The sequence below is a fragment of the Cornus florida genome, unplaced genomic scaffold (assembly GCF_030987335.1).
Source record: "Cornus florida cultivar Cherokee Brave unplaced genomic scaffold, ASM3098733v1 CherokeeBrave_3.0.0_Hap2_Chr03, whole genome shotgun sequence".
NCBI classification, from domain to species: Eukaryota; Viridiplantae; Streptophyta; class Magnoliopsida; order Cornales; family Cornaceae; genus Cornus; species Cornus florida.
The window spans coordinates 66,188,140-66,214,812 of NW_026775573.1; the positions used below are offsets into that span (position 1 = coordinate 66,188,140).

General features: G+C 38.7%; 1 protein-coding gene across 1 annotated transcript in view; it reads left to right on the forward strand.

Annotated features, from left to right (window-relative positions):
- Positions 1–524: 524 nt before the first annotated feature.
- LOC132300707 (transportin-1) overlaps positions 525–26,673 on the forward strand; it is a 56,419-nt gene continuing 30,270 nt past the window's right edge. Inside the window, exons 1-12 of the mRNA XM_059797906.1 lie at positions 525–859; positions 5,040–5,327; positions 16,652–16,741; positions 16,879–16,956; positions 17,067–17,147; positions 17,689–17,739; positions 17,997–18,082; positions 23,221–23,287; positions 23,370–23,426; positions 23,517–23,546; positions 23,660–23,719; positions 23,893–24,006. Coding sequence (XP_059653889.1) covers positions 677–859; positions 5,040–5,327; positions 16,652–16,741; positions 16,879–16,956; positions 17,067–17,147; positions 17,689–17,739; positions 17,997–18,082; positions 23,221–23,287; positions 23,370–23,426; positions 23,517–23,546; positions 23,660–23,719; positions 23,893–24,006 — 1,185 coding nt within the window. The 5' untranslated portion in view covers positions 525–676. The remainder of the gene's footprint in view (positions 860–5,039; positions 5,328–16,651; positions 16,742–16,878; positions 16,957–17,066; positions 17,148–17,688; positions 17,740–17,996; positions 18,083–23,220; positions 23,288–23,369; positions 23,427–23,516; positions 23,547–23,659; positions 23,720–23,892; positions 24,007–26,673) is intronic.

Below are 26,673 nucleotides of genomic sequence, written 5' to 3' on the forward strand. Positions count from 1 at the left end.
TAGTGGGTTTGCTTGTGTATAATATATATATATATATATATATATATGTGTGTGTGTGTGTGTGAGGAAAATTGGAATCCTCTCCGGTGTTGGTAGGAAAATTGGAATCCTCTCCGGTGTTGGTGGTGGTGTTGTGTGTGTGTGTGTGGGGGGGGGGGGGGGGGTAAATGTGTTATTTAAATACTTAAAAAAATAATTTAGTTAGTCAAATTAAAGTCAAATGAGGATAAACATGTCATTAAGTGGGTCAAACAAAAGTCAAAGAGTAAGAATGTCTCTTTACATGTAAAAAGTGGTCTGACACACCTGTCAACTAATTTTTGGGGTGTGAGTGTAAAACGGAGCAAACGTTTGGATAGTTATTTTCGAAAGATATTTTTAGATTGATATTTGGTCAAACTATTAATGTGTTAGTTAAATTATCAAAAAAAAAAAAAATTGTGCGACCTTGATTGGTTATACAAACATTACTGTGGACTCGTGTCTATACAATTACAATTGGAGTTCAGTAACCCCAAATCTCTCACTTTAAACCAGCACTCGTCGTCGTCGGCTCTTCTTCTCTCTCCCCCCAAACCCCTCACTTTTTCTCTCTCTAAACTTGTCCGAATTCTCAACCCAATAGAGCTTGATCATCTTATCTTTCTCTCTCTAAAAAAAGCACCAGTAAATCTAGATGACGATGCCGGCGTCTGCCTCGTGGCAACCTCAGGAGGAAGGTTTCGCAGAGATCTGTGGCTTACTCGAACAACAGATGTCTCCGACTTCTGATAAGTCTCAGATTTGGCAGCAACTTCAACGATACTCTCAGTTCCCCGATTTCAATAACTACCTAGCTTTCGTCCTCGCACGCGCTGAGGTACTCCGATTGTTTGTTTCTTGAGAAAATTTGCTGATTTTCTTGGTGGGTTTGGGGTGTGATTGCTTTGATTGGGGTTTAAATGGTGCCTGATCATTGAAATATCGGTCCTTATTGTTGGAATCAAAATGGGTCGAGTTTATGATGGAGAAATGACAAGTATTCATATAATGTCCTTCATTGAGGCCTGAAAAAAGATTTGGAGTTGTAACATTTGATAGCTTGTGAACGTAGTTATGCTTTCCACTCTTACATATATATGTGCGCATCTGTGTGTCACTTTAGGCCAAGAAGGTTCTCACTTGAATTGAAAGTTCACTAGTATGTATAATGGCTTTAAGCCTAGGTTTGAACACGCAGTTTATGGTTCATTTGTTGGAGTTTTGATCCCTAACTATTATGATTATGATTATTTATTTATTTACTTTTTTTGGTTGCTTGGAGGGTGGGGGAGGGAGCCGTATGCCGTCAAGCTAGGAGTATTTACATTGTTGTGAATAAAAGAAACAACGTTTTATGGAAGCTGTGAAGCAATTTTTGCGGCAGTGCTGCTGTCGCAAATGTGGATTAGATTTTGGTAGTATTGGTGGTGGTGGTTAAGTGGATATATATATATTGATAAGTAGTTGGTAAGTGGATATTTTGATGCTATTGACATGAGGAACCAGTGCAAAGTTTTGATCCCGTGATTTTTTAAATTAAAAATATACTGTTAACCACTATGAAATATGTTTTCTTCAAAGTCTGCTGTCAATCCTTCGGTCATCCACTTGTTAGAATAATATTAATATATTGGCAAGTTCTGTTCTAAGGCTGGAGCGCTACTGGGTGAACAAAATGTCAAAATATTCTATGCCATACAATTTGCCAAGATTTGTCCTTGAAAGTCTGAGTTATGGAGGCGGAAGCTACTTCAGAACATCTTCACAAGTTGCTCCATGATTCTCAATTGCATTAAGCAAAGGAAGGAAAGACCTTAGAGACCTTAAGATCTAGGTTGGTGGTGGATTTAGGTAGATTAGATTTGCCTGGACTTTAGGTTTATACTTAATTGAATTATGAAAAAAAGATTTCTTGTTGAAAAATTAAATAAGTTTGGAAATAGTGGGACTTTTAACCGGCAGAACCATTTTCTGTACTTGTAGAGGAGCATACTGCTTTGAAATAATATTTTCCAGATTTGAGTTGCATACCTAGAAGGTATAGTTGTACCACTACCAATACAAAATGATTCTGATTTGAAATAATTTTGGACAGAATTAAGTTGTACTGTTGGGATTTTTATTGTACTGGTAGAATAGCTCGCTAGACTTTTTAAAATTTTGTCCAGAATACTGTTGTACCAGTGGAAGGATTTGTGACGTGGAAGCCTGTTTTCACAGGGATTTTAAAATTCTTATTGAACTTTAGCTTGTGAATAGGCTTTGGGAACTATAAATACAAGTTTTCTAGGATATTTTTCCATGGAAAAAAATGCAAAAACTTGAGAGTATATTTAAGAATACATAAAACCGTAGTTTTCCATGATTTTGTAAACTTTCTTCTTTCACAAGTAGGAAATTCCTTATATACCTTTATGAATACTTGTGATTGAGTAGAGAGCACAGAGCTTCATTATTGTTGATGTACTTCAGCTGGATTTCATCTTCCAATTCATTCTTCTTTGGTTTTCTTCGAAGGAGCATTGGATCATTACAAAGAGGGCAGATTTTTTGCATAGCAATTCTGTTTGACGTCAGCGGCTTATATATAAGATAGTGGGAGCGAGTATGAGATCTACAGAAACCGGACTCGCATGTGTAAGAGTTGGTAAACAGGAGTAAGCCTAAGATGGTCGGCAACCTGGTCTTGGCAAAAGTGACCTGGGCATAAGATTGAGTCAAAGTTGGTGTAACTATGCTTGATATAATGGATTGCTTTGCACTATACTACGGTCCAGTGGTTTTTTCTTGTTGAGATTTTTCATGTATAAAATCTGGTGTGTTCTCCCCTTTACTTGCTTCATGTTATCTTTTTGATTGGTTTGTGTGTGGTTGATTTGGGTTTCAATTGCTAATTAAATAAAAAAATTTACTCAGTCACTAAATTAAGCAAGACGACCCATTCACCCCGCTATAGGTCTAAGGAACCATTAAACAACACTATATCAACTAGCCACTTTTGTATAGCTCAACTCACACAACTAAATGATGGTTTCATGGAGATATGGTTCTTACTCAGACGACAGATATTTCCGACTTTTGATTAGTCAAGATTTTGGCAGCAACTCCAAATACTACTCCCAGTTTTCCAATTTTAAGAAAATTTACTTGCTTTATGTTATCGATTTGATTGGTTTGTGTGTGGTTGATTTGGGTTTCAATTGCTAATTAAATCAAAAAATTTACTCAATCACAAAATTAAGCAAGAAGACCTATTCACCCCACACCACTAAATGAAGGTTTCATGGAGATATGGTTCTTACCCAGACAACAGATATTTCCGACTCTTGATAAGTCAAGATTTTGGCAGCAACTCCAATACTACTCCCAGTTTCCCAATTTTAAGAACCACCTCGCTTTCATCCTTTCACGTGCTGAGGTACTCTGATTGTTTTTTTTTTTTTCTTTTTTTTCTTACAAAAATGGCTGACTTTCTTGGTGGATCTCGGTCATGATTAATCTGCTCGGTGTTTAGCTGGTTATGGTCATTAAAAAGTTAGGATTTACAGTCTCGACTCATTTTGGGTAGACTTTATGTGACGATGAAGTGAAAAATTATCTTTTCTGTTGTTTTATGTTCTCTTTCTATTTATTTATTTATTTACTGGGGCAACGGTTAATAACTGGATAATGGTGGACTTGATAATCAGTTTAAATTATTCTATTCTGCAAGCGTTTCATCATTCATTGCTGTTCAGTTGATATATAAGAACTAAAAAGTTTCTTTCTTTTAAATTTTACTTTTTCTTTAAAGTTTTTATGGAGTTGTAATATTTGATAGCTTTGTAAATGAATTTAAGCTGTCAAATTTTCATTGCAATTGAAAATTTTATGCCGATATGGGACAAGAGGGTTCTCAATAAGTAAGTAGATGCTTTGAATGGACTTACAAAAAAAAAAAAGTAGATGCTTAGCATGGGATTTTTTATTATATTTTTCAATTATAATTCACTTACACTTTCAGTTTAAAAGATCACTAGTACGTGTAATGCCTTAACATTCAGGTTTGACTATGTGCCTGTATAACTGTTATGATAGAATGAACTGGCTCATATTTTTTTTAATCTTTTTCCACTGATCCAAAAATACACTTCTTTTTGGCGTCTTCAGTAATTTATGCCCAGTTGGTAGGCTTTATCTTGTAGTTTGTGGTTTTTGGGGGAAGAGAGGTGGGGGTCTGTAGTGTATGCTACAAAATCTGAAGTAAGAGTATGTTTGGTTAATTGTTTGGGAAGAAAGAGACGCTGTTTTGTTGAAGAAAATATGCTATACTGAAATAATTTTAGTGACAGGGTTGACTTGGTGGTGTTGATGGTTGTGAAATGGATTTTGTGATGCTATTGATGAGAGGAAGTGGCACAATGTTTTGTGGATATAAGAGGCCATTTCTTGGTGCAATGGTAAATGCTTGAGCTCTCAAGTATGAGATTGGTGATTTGAGTTTGAGGGCAATGTCAAAGATTATGTACAGCCCTGTGGATGTTGTGGGCCTTGTGGCCCGAATTTTGTTTCGACAAAGTGTCCGTGGGGCAGCGTCCCCAGAGAAAATGTAGCCTGGTATACAACTATATAAGGGCATTTAGGGTTTGGAGTAGCAAATGAGACAACACAGAAAATCACAAAAAAAGAGCGAGAGCGAGAGCGAGGGTTTGTGGGCTGAAACTTGTAAACTCCTGATTTTCGCATAGTGAAATCTTTTGCTGGATCTTCACTGTGGACGTATGCTTAGTTTTAAGCCGAACCACGTTAATCTTTGTGTTCATTGTGAGTAGCCTCTTTACTTTTCTTTCGCAATTCTTGTTTTGTTCTTGGTCTGCTGCCCTCCCTGCTCTGCTCCGTCAATTAACGGAGACCAGCACAGTATTTTTCTTGTGGATATACTATGAAATGAATTTGCACACTGCCAATACTTCCATATTTAAGTAGACTTTTTTTTCATTTTCCTTTACGTAAATTAAAGTTTGGTAATTTCTAAGCAGGGTAAATCTCTGGAGGTTCGGCAGGCAGCTGGATTGCTTCTTAAGAATAACCTCAAAACTGCATTCAAATCCATGACTCCTGCATACCAGCAATACATAAAATCAGAGTTGTTACCTTGTTTAGGAGCAGCAGATAGGAATATCAGGTCTACAGCTGGGACCATTATAAGTGTTCTTGTTCAGCTAGGGGGAGTTTTTGGATGGCCTGAGCTGCTAGATACCCTTGTCAAGTGCTTGGATAGCAACGAATTAAATCACATGGAAGGTGCTATGGATGCTTTGTCCAAGGTAAGTCCCGGCTTTCTAAATCTGTGCTGTATTCTTTATTAATTTTTCCTTTTTATCTTCTTAAATAATACTTAGTTTAATGAGTTCTTATTGCTATAACAATGTCTTAAAGCTTCTTCCCTGTTGATTTGTATGGTTAAACTCCTTTTCTTTGTGCTATCTTGATGTACCCTATCTGTTCAACTCCTGCAAAAGTATTAAATTGATTTATCCGCAACTGTATTGCAGTGACAAAAGCTACTGGCTGGTCAATATTTAGTGTCATCCAAAAATATTCAGCAGTTAAGCATACATTGCATATCTTTTTTTCTTGTTGACAAGTTATTAGAGAGGACGGAACAATGAAAAACTTATATACTAGCTACAATGGGATATGCAATTTGATGTTAGATTGAAAGATCTATGGGTATTGCATGGTTCTACTCTATAAGAACATCATATCATTTTCTTGAAGCTCATTCTCTTGCTGCAAACAGGAGGCCTTCTAAAGCGACTAACATAGAGGGAAAGTTGAAAGTTGCCATAAAATGATATTACCATCAACATGTATTGTGAGACAACTCCTGAAGGATTGTTCTGTAACCCTACACTTTGATAGTCAAAGTACGTGAAGGCCTGAACTAGATCTAGAGGCACATGAGTAGGTCTTGAAATCAAATTAAGTACTACCAACTTAAATATAAAATTAAACTAACTTGAACTGAATATTAAATTATTTACTTAAATTTAAGAACATAAAAATAACAAAATGCAGTAATATAAACTATAAAATATCCTCACACATGAATGCCAATTTTTATTTGGAGAACCCTATGGGAAAAAAAACCGCGGGACCTAATCTAGACATATCAATTCCACTTCAGGAAAAATAAGTTTTCAAATCTAAGCTATCAGAATCTAATTCTTATAAGCCCCTACTTACCTCTGATGTAGATTCACGCCAGACGTTCTCTTCATACTGCCATTCAACAATCCGCTTGTTAGATGCTCCGTTCTTCAATTACTTGTAATTCTAGGATTATTGATGACCAACACTTAACATACAGTCAATATCTATATGCATGATGATGAATGAAAGAAACAAAATCGAACCATATTGTGGATTAACATGAGAAAATTGTAACCATTGAAGAAATCTAAGCAAGTATCTCAAGACAACTGTAGAAATTTTAGAGCTTACGTTGGTCAACTAATTCAAATAGGTGGAATATTGAAGATAAGATCAGGACCATTACCCAGAGGCAATCTACTGATATGTTGAGAAATCTAATCTGGATTGATCAGAGGAAACTGCTAATGGCCGTTCTAAATTATACTCGAATGGAAAGCTTTCTTATCAAGCCCTTTATAAGCATTAGCCCCAAAGATTTGAACCAGAGATCTACCCTCATACCAAGGATCATATAACGAGTTAAATGAGGACCCACTGTCAATTCTATAGTTCAATTAGCTAACCAAGAAACCTCTGACCTCCAGAATCTTCTTCCAAGCTATAAATGCTTTTGCTTAACAGCGACATTCCAGAAGGAAGAAATGTTAAGTATCTAGATTGGAACCACGCCACCCAAAGCTTGTCCTTTGTTGCATGAAGTCCCAGGCCATAATACACTTGGCTGAGAAATCAATCTCATTTTCTTTCCTAATGCCAAGTTGCCCTTTAACAGTAGGTGTGTTGACTTTCTTCCAGCTCAGTTGATGCATCTTGTTAAAATCTTTGTTACCACCCCAGATGAAAAGCTTCAGTTTTCTCCTAAGCTCCACCCTACGAGGCCAAGGAATTTTGTATGCAAAAGCCCAGTAGTACACATAGGAAAGGACTGCCTTCACCAGTTCAACTCTGCCAGCCAAAGAGTTTCAGAGAATTCCAATTTGCAAGCATGGCATAAACTTTATCTAACAATTGATTAAAATTTGATCCTTTTAAGCCCTTGTCAGAAAGAGGAACACCAAGATAATGGACTGGAAACTAATTAAAAAAAGTAAAAGAAAAAGAAAAAAGAAAGATAATGGACTGGAAACTCTCCAACTCTGAACTACAGCAACTTCTTGATACTTCTTCTTCTTCTAACTGATCTAGAGAAGATGAGAGTGCTCTTATCCTTATTAACCTGCAAACCAGTTACCTTCTCAAACTCAACAAACACCTCATTAAGGGACTTGACGGTAGAAACATCAGCCTTCACAACGAATAATAGATCAGCAGCATAAATCACATTGGAGAGCTTCAAACCAGTTCTGGTGACCGACTTTTAGAGTCTCAAACCTCGCTGAGTAACCCTATCTTCAATTAATTTTGAAAAATAATCAGACACAAGAGTGAACAAAAGGGGACAGTGGACAACCTTGTCTAAGCCCTTAGAGGCTGAGAAAAAGTTAGTGGGAACACCACTAAACAAGATTGAGAATTTAGCAGAAGTGATACTTTCCTGAATCCAAGAAATCCATCTATCCCCAAAACCATATAAGTGCATAACTTTGATAAGAAAATCCCAAGATACTGAGGCATAGACTTTACTCAAATCAATCTTCAAATCCATGGAAGGATCATCTTTTTCTGTAGCTAAACCCTTTGATCAGATCTGAAACTAACAAAAATGTTATCATGGATCCTTCTAATTTTTTTTTTGATAAGTAATAATAACATAAAAAAGGCGTTCAAAAGGGGAACGCGTCCCTTATACAAGAATGGAACCGGTACTAAGGCCCCAAAGAATCCAAAAAAATAATTAAATCATCAGAAGAAGAGCAAGAACTCCTCTTCACATAATTGAAAAGAGAATGAAGAATGTGATGTTTCACCATTGCCGTAGACGACTGTTTATCTTCAAACATTCTACTATTTCTCTCCGTCCAAATGCACCACCAAACACAATGTGGGACAACTCTCCAGAAATTTCGTACATCCCTTCTCACACGACATCCTCTCCATACATGAATCAATTCCTTAGTAGATTGTGGCATTTCCCAACACATGCCAAACAACCCAAAAATAAGATTCCAACAGTCGTTCGCCATAGGGCAATGCATCTTTCTTGCAAAGACAACACCGATTAACAATACAATTGCCCCTTTTCCTTAAATTATCAATTGTCAAAATCTTTCCCCAAACAGCAGTCCAAACAAAGAAAGCCACCCTAGTTGGAGCCATGGATCGCCAAATAGTTTCCACAAGAAATCATGATTAACAAAATGAGACAAACATGAGAACAGGGATCTTACTTCGAAACGACCGTGGGGAGAAGGAACCCAAATCAAATCATCATTTTCTATGCCAACACCCTCCTGCCGATATAGAAGATCCAAAAAAACACATACCTCATCCATCTCCCAATCCTGAAAAGAGCGCCGAAAGTGCACATTTCACGTAATTCCACTGCTATCAAGACGATAACAATCAGCTACAAAGGTGTGTTTATCAACTGCAATACTAAATAATCTAGGAAATGAACGAGATAGTGGTTGATCACCGCACCAAAGATCTTCCCAAAACCGAACGCGACGTCCATCACGAACTTTGAATCTGATATGAGCAGAAAAGGGGTCCCAACCCTTCCGAATAGACTTCCACATCCCTACTCCTCCCACAAGAGTAACTGGACGTGTAGACCAGCCTCCATCTTCTTCCCCAAACCGACAGGAAACTAACCTGTGCCAAGGATGGTGTCTTTCCCTCCCATATCTCCATAACCATTTACCCAGGAGGGCTTGATTGAAAGGAACTATTCGTCTTATGCCAAGTCCACCCAATTTCACAGGCTTGCAACCTACCAAGGCCAACCAAGGACTAAATCACAATACTGAGCCTGTTAGCTAGAATCTTTGTGATGATCTTCTACAACAAGTTACACAGAAATAGGTTTATAATATGCAATCTTCATGGCATGCTTCTTCATTGGAACAAGGGCGAGAAAGATGAAATTCAGACCTAAAGGCATTTCTAATAGGGCTAGATCCATAAGTAGCCATCCAACTCCATCTACAATTTTTTTGTTTTTATTTATTTCTGAATTCTACCACACTTGTGCTCCCTAATTATGGTCTCTACCAAAGAAATAAGTGTAATTATTATTAACCAACCAATTTCTTACCTCATGCTGCATGGAATGCCTATTGAGGCCTCCAACATTCCAGCAGCCATCACCGAGAACTTTGGGATGGTGAATTAGCTTCAAAACCGCGCCCCACCCCCCCCAAAAAAAAAAAAAAAAAACTCTCAATTGGAAAAAGATTGTGTTATCGGTTGGGCTTGACTATCGGATTCATTAATCTCAGAATCACTAGCACTTGAAACTTTAGCAGCAGCAATATGCGCACTTGGACTTGCCAAATGATCTGCATTTACCATTGAATATATCATTAGAAACTGTGGTAGTTTCATGTTGACAAATCCTATCCATCTCCTGTGCGACATTAGTCTGATGCCTAATCTCATTAGAAAACAGTCAAACACCCTCCAGAGGGACAACCAAGGCAACATTATCAGCTTCATTAGAAACTCCCCTAAGAGAATAACCAATTCCTTTACTTATCAAAAAAGAAAAATTCTTCTTCCAGAACTGAAAATTGGTTCTGAAGGTCAGCTTCATTAATAGAAGCAGAAGTTTCAGGGCAATTATCCACCAGATTTGTTTGATCCTCTTCCACCATCTTCCCTTTCACTTGACCACTCACTTCTCAATCATTCGCCTTCAGCTTTAGGTTCAGCAATTACCTTCAAAGGGCATTTAGGGGCTAGTTGGGTAATTCGTTTGCAGTTGGAGCAAATTTGTGAGCGCCAGTCATACTCAGAATCAACCTGGTAATCCACTCCATGAATACTAACAGTTAACGATTCAGGAATCATCCTTCAAGTAAACTAAGGAGAAGTCTTTAGACTCTTTACACCATTGACGTTGAACATAGTACTTAATAAAGGATAATAAAGCTTATATCCTGTCACGTAACCAACAGCAGAGTTGCACCAATATTCAACTCCCTCTTTGACATCAACAACATTTGCACCTTCTTTCTTCTCTTATAATCAGCATGGAACTCGAGCTTAGTGAATGATGAATTAATTTTTTTTTTTCAAAACAAACTATGCCATGTCGTCCGTGAAGGAGACTGCTCACAGGAAGTAACCACTCCTGCATGCTGTTTGGAGGAGGTTTCGCCATCCTCCATGGTTGAAAACCCTAGTATTCTTCATGAAAACCCTAGCAGATACCAGAACCCCTACTTTGCCCTCATGCTGGTTACTTTTCCTTGATGCGGCAGCATTACGTTTCCTCACGCTGGTTATATTTTTTCCCCTTTTGAACGCTTCTTTATACAATCTTTACTCATCAAAAAAAAAAAAAAACAAAGAACCAAAAAAAAAAAAAAAAAAGACACGGGAATTGGTTGAGATCCTTGCATACTTGAGACCTTTCTTGTGACCTAGACCAATCCCTACTGTGCCCTAATATAACGGGTCACCCAAAAGCTCAAGTTGGTTGGGTAGGAGCGCTCCCAAATAAGACAACTGCCATCCATGAAGACACTATAGCTTTAAGCTATCAACAAAATCCAAAAGAGAATCCATTGAATTACAATCCTGCCCATTTACCCAAAAGAATAAAGAAGAAAGTATACCATTCTTAAGAGCCCAAATAGGAGACTCCTCTCCCTCAAAGTATCTTCTATTTATTTCACGCCACAAACCCCACCATATATACACAGGGTAGTAGCCCTCCGAGCATCTCTGACTTGGCCCTTCTCTGTACACCCTCTCCAAGTCTCTAGCAAGTCAACCATAGATTCTGAGAACACCCACGGAAGACCAAACGCAACCAAAAACAAAGACCAAACATCCCTTGCCACCGAGCAATGAATGAGAAGATCGTTGACAGATTCCCCCGTCTTCTTACACATGTAGCACCTGTTAACCATAACTTGACTTCTTCTTCTAAGATTATCAATTGTGAGGATGCTTCCAAAAGCAGCTGTCCACGAGAAAAAAGCCACCTTCAGAGGTGCTTTTGTCCCCCAAATAGCTTTCCAAGGAAAAGCGGGGCCAGGAAGCTCCACCATACTAAAATAGAAGGACTTGACCTCAAACACCCCTCTCGAGAAACCCACCCACACCATCTCATCCATGCCTACCCCGACCATCCCTGGCTATAGATGAATGCTAGAAATTATGTAACCTTAAATAGTTCCCAATCATGGAATTGTCTACGGAACTACATTTCCCAAGTCACCCTCCCAATGTCAAGGCGATAATAGTTAGGAACTACATCATCTCTATTCATAGCAATTCGGTAAAGTTGAGGGAACCTATGGGCAAAAGCCGAATCCCCACACCATCTATCTTTCCAAAACCTGACATTTCTTCCACTTTGAAGTTTGAATCTTGATCCGAATCCTTTTAGAGAATTCATCCCAACCTCTACTGATAAGATTCCAAGAGCCCATACCCTTTGGGAATCTATCATCCCACCATCACCCTCCCTGTAATGATAATCGATGACACGCCTCCAAAGCTTGGCCCTTTCTCACCCAAATCTCCACAACCACTTGCCCAACGACACCTTATTAAACACATCCATCCTTCGAATGCCCAAACCCCCCATTTTAATTGGGGAACACACTCTTTCCCAGTCAACCATGTGACACTTGAACTCATCACCTAAACCACCCCCCAAGAACTTCCTCTGAATAACATCAAGTCTTCTAACAACTGTCTTGGGCATCGGAAAAAATGGCATAAATTAGGTCGGGAGACTTGAGAGTGTGCTTTTCATAAGAGTGGTCCTCCCCCCTTTTGAGAAGTATTGTTTCTTCCAACCTGCAAGACTCTTCTCAAACCTCTCAACAATCAGATCCCAAAAATAAATTCTCCTCGAAGAGGCTCCCAAAGGGAGTCCCAAGTAGGAGATCAGAAAAGAGTATCAACCAAAACTTGAATATCCTCCACCACCTTAACTGGGACAATCTCACTTTTTCCAATATTGATCTTCAAACAAGAAACAACTTGGAAACATGCCAACACGCACCTTAAATACCTTAGCTAATGAAGATTAGCATCACAAATGACAATGGTATCATCCACAAAAAGCAAGTGGGAAATGATCAACTGATTAGGGGCTCTATCCACTGCGAATCCCTGAATAACCCCAAGCTCCCTTGCCCTCCCCATCAATCGACTAAAAGCCTCCATGACAATAACAAACAAGAAGGGGGAGAGAGGGTCCCCCTGCCACAAGCCTCGAGAACTAGCAAAGAATCCAGCCGGAGATCCATTCACTAAGATAGAGAAACATGCTGTTGAACTGCGAAAAAAATTCCACGCCCTTCACTTTTGACCAAAACCCATTCGCTTCATCATATGCATCAAAAAATCCCAGTAGGCATGATCATTAGCCTTTTCAATATCCAGTTTGCATACGTCCCCCGGAATTCCACTTCTCGCCCTAGCCTTAATACACTCACTGGCAATCAAACACTGAATCCATAATTTGACGCCCTCCAACAAAAGCATTCTGAGATCACCAAGCACTCTCCTCAGTCGAATGGCTAGCACTTCCGCAATAATCTTATACACACTCGAACTCGCCCACTCGAACTCGCAACACCCTCGTTGTGGTTGAATCACCTTGCCTGCCCGGAGCAAACCAGGACTCCTTTCGATGGGCGCTTGGCGTGACTCAGGATTAAGTATCGCGTCTGGTTCTGATACTAGCTGTAATGGGTTGGGCGCTTGCCAATGACCCAAAAGCTTAAGCTATTGGGTAGCGTTGCCTACCCGCCCATATATACTCATTCTCTTTCCATCTGGATCCGATATAGGACAAGACCCTTCTAACACCTAACCTCCAGAATTTTTGTGGTGACCTTGTTACCACCACTTTGCATTGACAATTTCTAGCAAAATTTTCAATGTCTATAAAGTGAATAGATGAGGTGCATGCACATACTCCTATTTTAGTGAGCAATCCCAACATCTAATTATCAGACACATGCACATACACTTGTTTTAGTTAGCAATCCCAACATTTATATAGTCAGCAATAATAATTAATAAGACATCCACACTTTTAATGCATCAAAGTGTGAACATACAAAGGAAATCCTACTTAAAGAACAGTTTTCGTTATATAATATACCCCATTCAGGGAAAAAAAAATATCCTACTTAAAGCTTGAGTAATGAAAATTCTTAAAATGCTAAAACTAGCTTAAAATGTGAATTTCTACAGGAAAACACAGCCACCCTTCAACGGCAAAGACCGGTCCTTGTTTGTGCTCATTACCGTTCTTATTCTTGTCTCTCCTTTTCTTTTCTATTAGTGGAAATTACAGCAAGAAATGAGTATTTTAAAAAAAATAAATGTAAAACACAACCCTGATGCAACTCTGATTGTAAAGGTGAGAGCGGAAGCTAGAGCACGAAGTCTTATGCTTCGTTTGGTAGAAGGGATGGAAAAATAGAGGAAGGGAGAGGAGGAAGGATGGAAGAGGCATCCCTAGGGGAGGGAGTGATGGGATCATGGGAGGGTGCATATCCATCCTCTTTTGTTCAGTTATGTGGACTTTGATCTTTGTTTTATGATACTATTCGGCTCTCTGGCCCTAACTTATCAAAAAGGTGAACAAGAATAGCTATATAAGATTGCACAATGAAATTGGTGGAGTGGGAGTCAATTTGGAATCTGACAGTTTATGCATCTTAAAAGGATACAACAGATATGGTATTTTTTGTGGGCTTTAGACATTTAATATTTCGGGATCATAAAATTATAGAGCACATGAATTGTGGGTTTAGAACTTTAACAACGATGGTTAGGCACATGGGTGGTTTTTTTGAGTTCAATATTGTTGGGAATTAAATCCCCTTCGTTCGACACAAAGAAAGCATGATACAAACAAGCACACATAATAACACAATATTTTATGTGGTTTGGACGAACTCCGACCCACCTCCATGAAGAGAAGAAATTTCCCTATAATGAATTAAGAAGAGAATATACAACTGTAGAGAATGCTCACTCACTCTCTGCCTCATGATAAATTTCACTAGAGAGACTTTGAACATTGAATCGTGTACTCACATTCTCTACTCAGGTATGATGTTGGATACTCGAGTCTTTCACGGTCTACCATTCTTCACCTTCGGTGTTCTACCCACTCACTCATAATTTCTACCCCCGCACCACCCAACACTCACTGTTTTCATTTTGTTTTCCTCATAATTCACACTTACCAATTTCTATGAAGTTGCATCTCTCTACTCTCACCCACTCCCTTCTCTTCTCTGTTCTCTTTTCTTCTCTACCTTCTCCACTCAACTCCACATCTATTTATAGAGTTCCAAACCCAATTCCTTGATGGTCAAGAATTACAATTCCTTGGAGCCCAAGACTTGCCTAACAAAAAATTACCTTATAGAATACAACTCTAAAATAGAAACCTAATTAGAATATTTGAGACACCATTCCTAACAAATACCTATGTTGCGAACTTAAGAACTTTGATACTCCCTCCGTCCCAAAATCCTTGTCCATATTTGTATTTTGGGATGTCCCAAAATACATGTCACATTCCAAAAATGGATGTACTATTTTTTTATAACATTCCCAAACTATCCTTTTGAACAAGGATAAAACAAGTGCACTAATTACAGAGTACTCCTTTGTCTTTTAACAAGGATAAATTTAGAAATTCACTCTTATCAGTACAATAAAAAAGTATTAAAACCCACTACCATAAAAAGTTGCATTCCCCAAACACCCCAAGAATTTTGGGACAGAGGGATTAAATAGGTTCCAGGCTGCATGTAAATGAGCTGAAGATTCAGGCTAGGCCATGTAAAACACACCAAAGTGACATGAAAAGACCAACTCAAGAATCTGGTTGATTAGTCCATGGTGGGATGGGGTCAAAACAATATAAAAGCCCAAAATACATGGAGCATGTAATTCTTCAAAATATGTGCTTTCTGGATGGCTGATCTGCACAGATAAAGAGCTGCCATAGATCCACTCTGAATCTGCAAATCTATGGATTAATAGTGGGAGAATGGGCTCCAGTTGGCTGATTAGGTAACTTGGTCTAGAATTGTTGATGTAGGTATAAATTTACTAAATAATTGGAGAATACTTAATAATCTTGCACTTTTTACATGGAATAATCCACGAATAATTTCTTCTAGTGAATAGAGAGTCTAGATGGTAATTTTCTTGAAATTTCTGACTTACTAGTATGAGCTGATCTTTTAGAGTTTCTATAAGAAATTTATATATTTGAGTTTAGATAAATAACCGGAGCTTTTGTTTTTCTATGTTTGGGGTCAACTTGTTAACGTATGAGTGATGGCTATGCATTCTGTTTGGGCAGCGGAAGCATGAGAACGTAAAATCCAAAGAAACCCAACAAAGCAATCACACACAAACACAAGATATAACGTGGTTCGGCACAAACAGGCCTACATCCACGGATGAGAAGAGATTCCACTATGATTTGTAGAGATTTTACAATAATAGAGTATCAACACCGCATACATGCTTTCTTACCATGTACCACTCCACAAGTCAGTCCTCTCGCTACTGACACTAGTGTTTTTCCTACTCTACCAACCCATAAACTACCTCTGCCTATCAACTCGCTCATTAGACTACATCTCTCTCAATCTCATAAGTCTCTCAACCCAGAGCCTCGGTACCTATTTATAGAGTTATAAACACAATTCCTTGTTGGACAAGCATTACAATTCCTTGGAGTCCAAGACTTGTCTAACAAGATTTTACCTAATAAAATACAACACCAAAATAGATACCTAATTAGACTAGGAATTTTCAACACAATTTTCAGCACATTCTTATGTATATACATTATTCATTAGTCATTCATTAGAGAATATCATGCATATCATCCTCCCATGCTTCATATTTCTCTTTTTCTTGTCGTAATATTTTCCTTGTGTTTTAACAAAGAAAAAGATAAAATTAATTACTAGATGCTACAAAATTAATACAATGGTATTAAGTTAATAGTAGATGTTACTAACTTGTAGACTACTAGTTATTAGGGGTCTTTGAGTGTTTATGCTAGTTTGATATCACTTATTACTGCCATGTCTCAATATGCAACTTTTTCATTCACACGACCTTGCCGTAAGGAAATTATTGGGGTCTCTTCTTGTTTCTCTGCCTTTACAACCTTTTTAGATCCTTAAGGCAAGGTTATATTTGCAGGTGGCGGTAACAGTAATCATTTGATAATCTCTGCATAGAAAAGAAATCAAATAGAATATGCGTTCTTGTGAAAATATATTATGTTGACACACCAATGATGTCGTGTAAACAGATTTGTGAGGATATCCCTCAAGTGCTTGATGCAGATATGCCTGGATTGTCTGAGCGGCCCATCAACGTATTCTTCCCTAAATTGTTACAGGTGACAGACGTTTTTCATTTGTTGGAAACGGTTACAAACTTCTAAGTTTTCTTTGTTTCATTTTTGCTGTTGAACTTGAAATTGTTTTTATTTATATATTTTCTTTTTTGATTTTTTACCCGGTTCTGTCGAAGCAGTTTTTTCAGTCACCACATGCCTCGCTTAGAAAGCTAGCATTGGGTTCTGTCAATCAATACATTATGCTGATGCCCACTGTGAGTACATTTTTTTCCTTTTTCTTTTTCTTTTGTTTGTACCCACTGGACCTAATCTCTATCTTGTTGGTGGCGGGTTTGATATTTGTTAATTTTTTATCTGCTTACAGGTTTTATATATGTCGATGGATAAATACCTGCAAGGTTTATTCGTTCTTGCTAATGACACTGCTGCAGAGGTTCGAAAATTGGTAAGTTTTTATTTGCACTTGGTATCTTAAGTAGCTGTCAAAATAATATCACTTAATTGGAAATTTTCCTGATAATGACAACTCTTTCCATTTCCCTGCCACTCATTGAGTTGTTTTGAAGTTCTTCATTTTACTGGTCGTACTAACTATTTGTTAAATTTCCTTGTTTTCTAGCTTTTGATTTCATTTGGAGTCATTCGTCAATAGCAGTGTGGTTAATATTCGTTGTACCCCCTCCTTACTTTAATATATTCAGTATGATGCTTATAAGCAAAAATATTTGGTGAAAATAACAAAAAAATTTGCCATTCATTGAAGAAGTTATAGAAATGTTAGTATGTAATTACTTGGTGTATTGGGGCTATTATAACTTGATTCTAGAGTTTAATGAAATTTTCTGAATCCAAGTGTTCTTATCTGATCAAGAATTGCCACATTTAAGCTTTTTGGCAATTTTGCTTTACAGAATGGATTTCACTTTGGTTTATATGAAGCTTTTATGGATTCTCATCTATTTGTCGTTTGCTTATATGTCAAACAGGTTTGTTCGGCCTTTGTTCAGTTAATTGAAGTTCGCCCAGCTTTTCTGGAGGTGGGTGTTCTATTCTGTTGTATATCAGTCTTTAATATCTTTATCGTTGCATTGTATAATTTATGATATTTTATTGTTCTTATGTATACCTATCTTCATTTCTTCTGGGTGTCTAAGCTAAGAATTGAAATGATTCCATTAACTGATTTGGTTATGCATCTTTAACTTCTATGTATATTATGCTTCCAATCCCTTCCATCCTCTCTTTCTCTTTCTTCTTCTATTGTTGTTGATATGGTTTTTAAATTGCACTGCAGCCACATTTGCGGAATCTGATAGAGTACATGTTGATAGTCAACAAGGACCCTGATGATGAAGTGGCTCTTGAAGCCTGTGAATTTTGGTATTCCTCTCCTTCATGATTTTTGTTTCTGATTTTTATTTTTTTTTGGAAAACATTTAGCTGTCATAATTGTTTTGTGCAATAGAGTGGTGGGACATGTTAGGGTTCAGCCCCCTTCTCTTTCTTTTTACCTGTTTTATTGGATAATCTTTGGGCATTTGTCTGCTTTATATGAATTTATGTTTGTTTCCCTAAAAAGATCAATAGAAAAGTTCCCTTCTGTGTTCTTATCTGACTTGGTGAAAACTGATAATTGCTTAAATTTATTTTTTGTTTCTAGAGATTTATTTTTTGTTGATAGTGTATTGGTTGTGCAAGCAGGGAAATTTATTACTTGTCTAAAGACACTAGGTTTTGTTTGTAAATGTCAACTAATATGATGAATTGACTAGTACGGATTTTCTTTCTCGTTTATGTTCTTGTTCTTTATTATTTATTTATTTATTTTATTTTATTTTATTTTTTTAAATCTTTTACTTTCTAAATCATGACATATCTAATCTCTCTCCAGATGAGGTTTTATAACTTCTCTTGCCTGCTTTATTTTATTGTTAGTGGAGGGTTGGCTTGCTATTGTGCACTCCACTTTTACTTGATATCTCCCTTTTTACTTGATCATGATTTATTATTATTTAAAAAAAAAAGAGAAAAAAAAGAAAGGAAAAAGAGAAAAAGAGAAAGGAAAGCAAATGGCTTACTTGCCACTTGTATTTCACCATTTTTTTTTTTGCTTGTGGGTCAAGGGTATAAAATGAAATGACTGCTAAAATCCGTTAACATCTTTCTAAAAAGATGTCATGGGGACAAAGCTCCGTGTCCGGATGCTAAAATCCGTTTATTGCCCTCATTCCCAAGAAAGGGGGGGGGGGGGGGGGGGGGGGGGAGGGGGTAATTTAGACCTATTAGCTCAGTGCGATGTTTTTACAAGCTAGTAGCTAAGGTTCTAGCCTCGAGGTTTAGGATTGTGTTGGATGGTATCATCTCGGACTCCCAAAACGCTTTTGTTGGTGGTCGGCAGGTGTTGGATGGTTTCTAGATTGAGCAGTGGGGTTCTAGGTTTGTTTTGCAAGCTTGACATTGAGAAGGCCTATGACCATGTGAGTTTAAGCTTCTTACTCTACCTATTGGAGAGGATGGGGTTTGGGGAGAAATGGAGGAAGTGGATTGAGTTCTGAGGTTCTCGGTTCTTGTGAACGGGTCTCCAACTGGATTTTTCAGCAGTTCGAGGGGGTTGAGGCAGGGGGATCCGCTCTCGTCTTTGTTATTTATTATTGTGATGGAGGCTCTCGGCAAGCTGATAAGGAGGGCTATGGAGTTGGGCTTTATTCAAGGTGTCAAAGTGGGCAGAGGTCATTCTAGTCAGTTGGTGATTTCCCATCTATTGTTTGCTGATGACACTCTAGCCTTTTGTGATGAAGACATGTCCCAAATTAGATACTTGAGATGTGTTTTGATTTGGTTTCAGGTTGTTTTTTTGCCTGAAAATCAATGTGGAAAGAATTTGCTGGTTCCGGTGGGGGAGGTTGAGTAGATTTCTGTTTTTGGTGAAATCCTTGGCTGCGGAGTAGGATCCTTCCCTATTTTGTACTTGGGGTTGCCCTTGAGGAGAGTTGGTGGGTGGGATTGGGTGATCGAGAGGTTTGAGAGGAGGCTTTTGGGGTGGAAGAAGCAGTATCTCTCTGAGGGTGGGAGGGTCACCCTGATGAAGAGCATGCTGTTGAGCCTTCCTACTTCCTATTTCTTTTTCAGATCCCTGCTGCGGTGGTTCAGAGGCTTCAGTGGAACTTCTTGTGGGGTTGTATGAGGCATGAGTTCAAGTACCATTTTGTTTGCTGGGAGCAGGTTTCAGGCCGATTCCATTAGGTGGTTTCGGGATTTGGAGACTGATGACGTTCAATCAGGCCTTGTTGTGGAAGTGGTTATGGAGATTCGGTTTGGAGATATAGAGACTCTGTAGGAGGATCATTGCTAGAAGATTTGGGGAGGAGGGTTGGTTGGTTGCGGAGATTTCTGTTTTTGCTGAAATCCTTGTTTGCGGAGTAGGATCCTTCCCTATTTTGTACTTGGGGTTGTCCTCGAGGAGAGTTGGTGGGTGGGTTCGGGTGATTGAGAGGTTTGAGAGGAGGCTTTTGGGGTGGAAGAAGCACTCTCTCTCCAAGGGTGGGAGGGTGAAGAGCATTTTGTTGAGTCTTCCTACTTACTTCCTATCTCTTTTTCAGATCCCTGCTTTGGTGGTTTAGAGGCTTCAGCGGAACTTCTTGTGGGGTGGTGTGAGGGAGGAGTTCAAGTACCATTTCGTTTGCTGGGAGCAGGTTTGCAGGCTGATTCAGCTAGATGGTTTGGGGATCTGGAGACTGAAGCCATTCAATCGGGCCCTGTTGTGGATGTGGTTATGGAGATTCGGTTGAGAGATAGAGACTCCGTAGGAGGGTCGTTGCTAGCAGATTTGGGGAGGAGGGGTGGTTGGTGTTCTCACGAGGTGAGGATTCTTGGAGGGGTTGGTGTCTGAAAGTTCATTTGGAAGGGGTGGGATGAATTATCCAAACATATCATGTTCAGGGTTAGGGATAGTGGGGCACTAGCTTTTGGGAGGACATCTGGTGTGGTGACCGTTTGTTGGCTTGTACCTTCCCTAGATTGTTTTATATTAGTATGGATAAGCACGCCTTGGTGGCTGAATGTTATCTGCTTGATAGCAGGAGGATGACTTTCTGAGGCATTTCCTGCACTGGGAGATGTTGTATCGCTAGGAGGTGAATGGAGGTGTTGCAGACCCTTGAATATGGGTGCTCTCTGTTGTGGGAAATGGAGATTTTCAAAAATCAAAGAGGGCTTTACTAGTCCAAACCTGGATTCATGTGTAGGAACCATTTTAATGCAAGAAGAAGAAGATGAATCTCATAGTTATGATGTAGAAACCATACCTACAAGACTCGAGAAGTATCATAACCTTCCTCTTAGCGTATGTTCACTCTTTAGATGATTCTTCAAGCATTACCTTCTCTACCATGGCCTTGCCTTCAAGATATCACCCATGTATCCTCCATTGATGACCTTGGAAGCTTGAGGTTGGTGGGAACCAAAGAGATGAGTATACACCAAACCCTTGTTGTAGAGAGAGAAATATTGTATCTGCTGTCTTGTAGAGATACACACTAGCTTGTTTCATTTACATTGCCTTTTAGTATATATAGGCACATGTCTTGGAAATATCATTCTCAATCTCTACACAAAAAGTGGTATTTCCAACCTTTCGGGCCTCATCAATTATGGGCTATGGGTGAGAATCCATTGGGCTTACAATCTTTTTGGCTCAATTGAATTAATAATTGACTCGGTCCATCAACCATGGACCCAATTCAATTAATTCATAAATTAATCTCTATTCCACTCAAAGAAATTAATTGCACTCCAATCGGAAAGTAATTAACCACTAAGTCAATATTGTAACTTGATCTCTCAATGCATAATTTAGCTATCGGATAATTAAAGCCATCAATCCGACCACTAATTAATACATTCATTTTGGTTCGTTGATTATTTCTGGTTCAATTTGTTTGACAATTGTATATAAAGCATATATATAATTTCAGATAACGCAAGGAACTTATGTCTTTCCAATCCAAATAGATTTCGCTATGCTAAGTCATACAAATACTAACACTCTCTTCTCAGGGGAGATTCAACGTGCGCTCGTTCAATAAAGCTCTCTCGGATGCTCCGAGGCTTGGTTTCTTTCGGAGAACCATTTGGCGCACAAAGGCTCCGCTTAAGTTGGCCTTCTATACTTGGATGGCTATTCTAGGGTGTATTCTGACTAGAAAGAGGAGACAGATTGTAGTGAATTTGTGCAGCATGTGCAAGAGGGATGAAGAGTCGGTTCATCATCTCCTGTTGCATTGACCTGTGGCTAGGGACAGCTGGGGGTTGCTTTTGGCCCTGTTTAGAGTTTAGTGGGTTATGCCTCCGTCCTCGTTAGGCATGATTGAGGCTTGGATAGGGTGTGAGTTTCCAAGGTTGCGACTTTTGGAGGGTGGCGCCCGTGTGTATGGTGGTGCTTGTGGAAGGAACAAAATAGGAGATCCATGGGGAGGAGACTCCTATCGGGGTTCTGAAATTCTATATCATTAGTTCATTTTTTGTTGGGTTTTTTGGGAGAAATTGTAAATCCATGGGGGAGATAGTAGATTTTTTGGACATATTGAGAGGATAGGAGCCCTATTTGGTCCTTGTTTGTTTTGTGGGCCACATTCCCCGGTTGAATGCTTTTTATTATAACCTCGTAAAAAAAAAAAAAAAAAAAAAAAAAAAAAAAAAAAAAAAAAAAAAAAAATCTTACTAAATAATGCCTGCTTCTCATTGAGAAACATATTACAGAACACGAACGTCTAGAAACCAACATCTGGTTATTATCTAGAATTGCTATTTAAGATATGTAAGAAAGGTTGGAATTGGTTATTGGACAGGTGCTAAAATTTTGTAATGCACATTTGTTTTCACCTTTTTTGGCTAAGGTTTAAGAAAAGTGTTGTGCAAAAAAACAAAAAAGTGTTGGCTGCAAACAATTCCTTGAAGGGGGGTGGAGTACCAACTAGGAAAAAAGGTGTTTAGCCTGTTCTGCTGCTCTTTAAATCCAATGCGAAGTTAACTAGGAAAAAAGGTGTTGTACCAACTAGGAAAAAAGGTGTTGTGCAACAAAAGGTGCTTAATAGCCTGTTTTGCTTCTCTTTAAATCCAATGTGAAGTTAGTGCAGGGTGTTTCTCAATGGATCTTCAAGTTTTTTTTTTTTAAAGTCATTACCGTTGTTCTTTCTGGACGTGCATTTGCAGAAGTCATTCAAATATGAAGCTGATACTATTTAAAGAGTGGCACATGCTACATTTGACATATTCTTATTCCTTCTTGCAATTACAAATTCATGATGATCAATTATTCAGAATGGTTTTCACCACTGTAGACTTGTCACATGATTGTTACTGTCCCTCCCTTTTAGTGAGAAATCTGAGATACCTTGAACTTATTTCACTGTATGTAATAGATTATTTGAATTTTTTTTTTTTTTTTTCAAGTGTTTTCTACTCTTAAATATCAACTTCTATTGTCAGTACTAAAATCTAATAATGATTGTTATTGGCAGGTCAGCATATTGTGAAGCTCAGTTACCACCTGAAAACTTGAGAGAATTCTTGCCGCGCTTAATTCCAGTACAGCTCAAGCCATGATTGTTCTTGTCCTTATATTTTGTCTAATTGTGTTCTCTTTGTGAATTACATCCAAATTTTGTAGGTTTTGTTGTCAAACATGGTTTATGCGGATGATGATGAGTCACTTGTAGAAGCTGAGGTTAAGCTTTCTGGGTCTCATCTTGTGCTTTCTGCTGACTATGTGTTTGATTATATTCTTTCTTTACCTGAAATCAATACATAATTGCAGGAGGACGGGTCTCTCCCAGATCGAGATCAGGTTTTTTTTTTTTTTTGGTTGACCTTTTGGGTGTTTTGTTTTTACTAATCTCCCAATTTCCTGCTCATTCTATTGTCTTTCAAATATTTTCTCATTAAACTGCTAATGTGCAGGATCTGAGGCCACGTTTTCATTCATCACGCTTTCATGGATCAGAGAATGCAGAAGATGATGTATGTTTTCAACCATGTCATCTTTCTATGCGTTAATCATGAAAATTGTTTGGCAACATCCATTTGAATCGTTTAATTTGACTTTCTTTGGTTTGCTTTGATCACAGTTAGACAAAGGAGGTCATTGGATGATATTTCTTTTAGTTGACCATTTTAAGATTTTGTTCCTGTAGGATGATGACATAGTCAATATTTGGAATTTACGGAAGTGCAGTGCAGCTGCTCTAGATATCATTTCGAATGTGTTTGGAGACGAGATTCTACCAACATTGATGCCTATAGTTCAGGTAATTGATTCAATTGGTACTGAATGTAAAATTTTCATTTTGAAGACTGGATCCATTTCACTTATCAAAAAACAAAAAAAAAGACTGGATCCATTTCTGTTGTTTATTTCCATTTCCATTTTTTTTTGGGATATTTATTTATTTATTTTTTTTAATAAGTAAAATATATTAGAAATCGTTCAAAAGGGGAACGCGTCCCGAGATATACACAAAAAGAATCTATGAACTCAAAGAACCCAAAAAGTCCACAATGTCCTCTAAAGAAGAATAATCCCTTCCCCAACCCCAAAAAGGGTACAAATAATAGAAAATTTCAGCTCTCCAATAGAGAACTCCTTCCCATCAAAAGATCTTCTGTTCCGCTCTTTCTAAAGACTCCACCAAACGCAAAGAGGGGTCACCCTCTAGAAGTCTCTAGCCTGAGCCCCCACCCATTGGCCCCTCCAGATATCAAGCAATCCTCGAGAAGTCTGAGGCATGACCCAATGGATGCCAAACAAACCAAGCAAAAGACTCCAACATTCATAAGCAACAGGACAATGCAACAGAAGATGGTCCACGGACTCCCCAAAACACTTGCAAAGACAACACCGGTTAACATGATATGTCTTCTCTTCCGTAAATTGTCCAAAGTCAGAATCTTACTCCAAGCTGCAGTCCACACAAAAAAGGCCACCCTAAGGGGTGCCTTAGAGAGCCACACCATCTTCCACGGGAAGGGCAACCCATGAAACCCAGAGAGGCGCACAAAGAATGACCGGACCTGGAACGTCCCATTAGAAGAAGGCACCCAAAACAAGGAATCCACACCAGTGCCATCCAATTCCTGTCTATACAAAAGGGCCAACAAGCCAGTGACATCATCCAACTCCCAATCCTGAAAATGGGGGTGCAACCTAGGTACACATGAGGCGTAATGACTGCAATCTGATGTATCCTAAAAGATCTTCATATGAATTTAAAGGGGAGAAAAGCGACTCTGTTTCTCAAGAAACAATGATACGAGATACAGGATGCTCCATTTCTTCGAACAATCTATGCTTCTTGCTAACCAAATGAACGGCATCTAGAAACCAGAAGGGGCGGGGGGGAGGTCGTGTTCCACAGCTTCCTGGCTCTCCTTCTTAGAATGTTTTTGAGAAATGTTAATGCCCACTGTAACAGTTACAATTGCTGTGTAGACGCTGGATGCAATGGAAGTTTCATAATTGTAATAGACATTGCGACGTTTTTTCTCCTTGGCTTCGTACACATCACCTCATTAATGTTATGGCTGGCACCCAAGCCTGTTATGGCTCAGCAGTTTTGCTGCATCTCAGGCGATACTTATAACCATGCTCTTGGGGCATCCTCTTCTCCAACCACCAAAGAACTCCTCTACTGAAGTTGGAAGCACCTACTAAACCCCATCTAAAGAGAACATGGCACCACAGATCCCAAGCAAGCAAAAGAAGAAGATGGATGGGAGTCTTTGCTGCTTCTTTACGTACAAACTAATCAACCAGTTGCCCTTGTAGGCTTGTACCTTCTGTCTTTGGAGAAAGAAAAACTTTAGTTGAGTCTTCATGCACCAAGGACCTTTCACTGAATAATTTACTCTTGGTCACCTTCCTTCTTACTGGATCCTCCCTCTTTTCCCTCATGTGGGTCTCTTTTAACAAATCCAACAAGGAAACCAAAAATCGGTCCCACAGTCCTAATTGCTCTTCGGGAGATGGGATTCAAGGCTACTCCGTCCATTGAGAAGATCTCCCTGTGTGTGTGTGTTAGCTGAAGGTAGTATACTTTGCCACTAAATCTCCTTTATTAACTGCCAATTTGTACTAGGTTAGGAAATCTCTCCCTAATGTCATCATCTCCACTCCAGACAGGAAGCCAAAATCTTGTGTTGGCCCCCAGAACCATACAAACTTTTTTAGAGAACTACTATTTCCCTTCATAATATTCGTCCAGAGCACCCAGGAGAAGTTCCCACTTTTGTGCTCTCCCTCCCCATTCACTCTCATAATTTCCCTTGATCATCTACAAACACTTCTCTTCTGCATATCTCGTTAACCATTTCCAAAGCAAGGTTTTCTTACACGGGCTCAACTCCTTTGAAGGAAGATCCCAAGAGCAGTCTTAGAGAAGAGGTGAGAAAGATTCTTCTTCCCTTGAGAACATCTGCTATAGTCAGAGTCTCCCATTTGCTATAGTCAGTCTCCCAATGGTATAACCTCCCCATCCTCAAAGAGGGGGGGAGGGGTTTGAGTCCGCACGGGCAAAAGTGTGTGAGTACTTAACTGATCAGAAGGGGAGAAAAAAAGAACAAATAAAACTTACTCTTTTCGCAGTTTACCCTTTATCCTGATCCCAAACTATACCTCAAAAAATCCAGAACACCTGGACAATCCTTTGCGTCTTAGAGTATAGTAATGTCATCAACAAACAATAGATGAGATGGAGTCAAGCCTCACTGTAGAGATGCATGACTCACTCAATCTGCCTTCATTTTGCCCCAAAATACGTCCTTTATAACATATAAAGCAAGGACCCACGGTTAGCACGGCCATAAATTATCTCAAAAGATCTGTTTACACCAAGCTTGCTGATACTTCTCAGTTTGGGGTCACATGTACATTAGCAATCCACACCTCATGCAAAATATGAATCCCTCCCTAAATGATC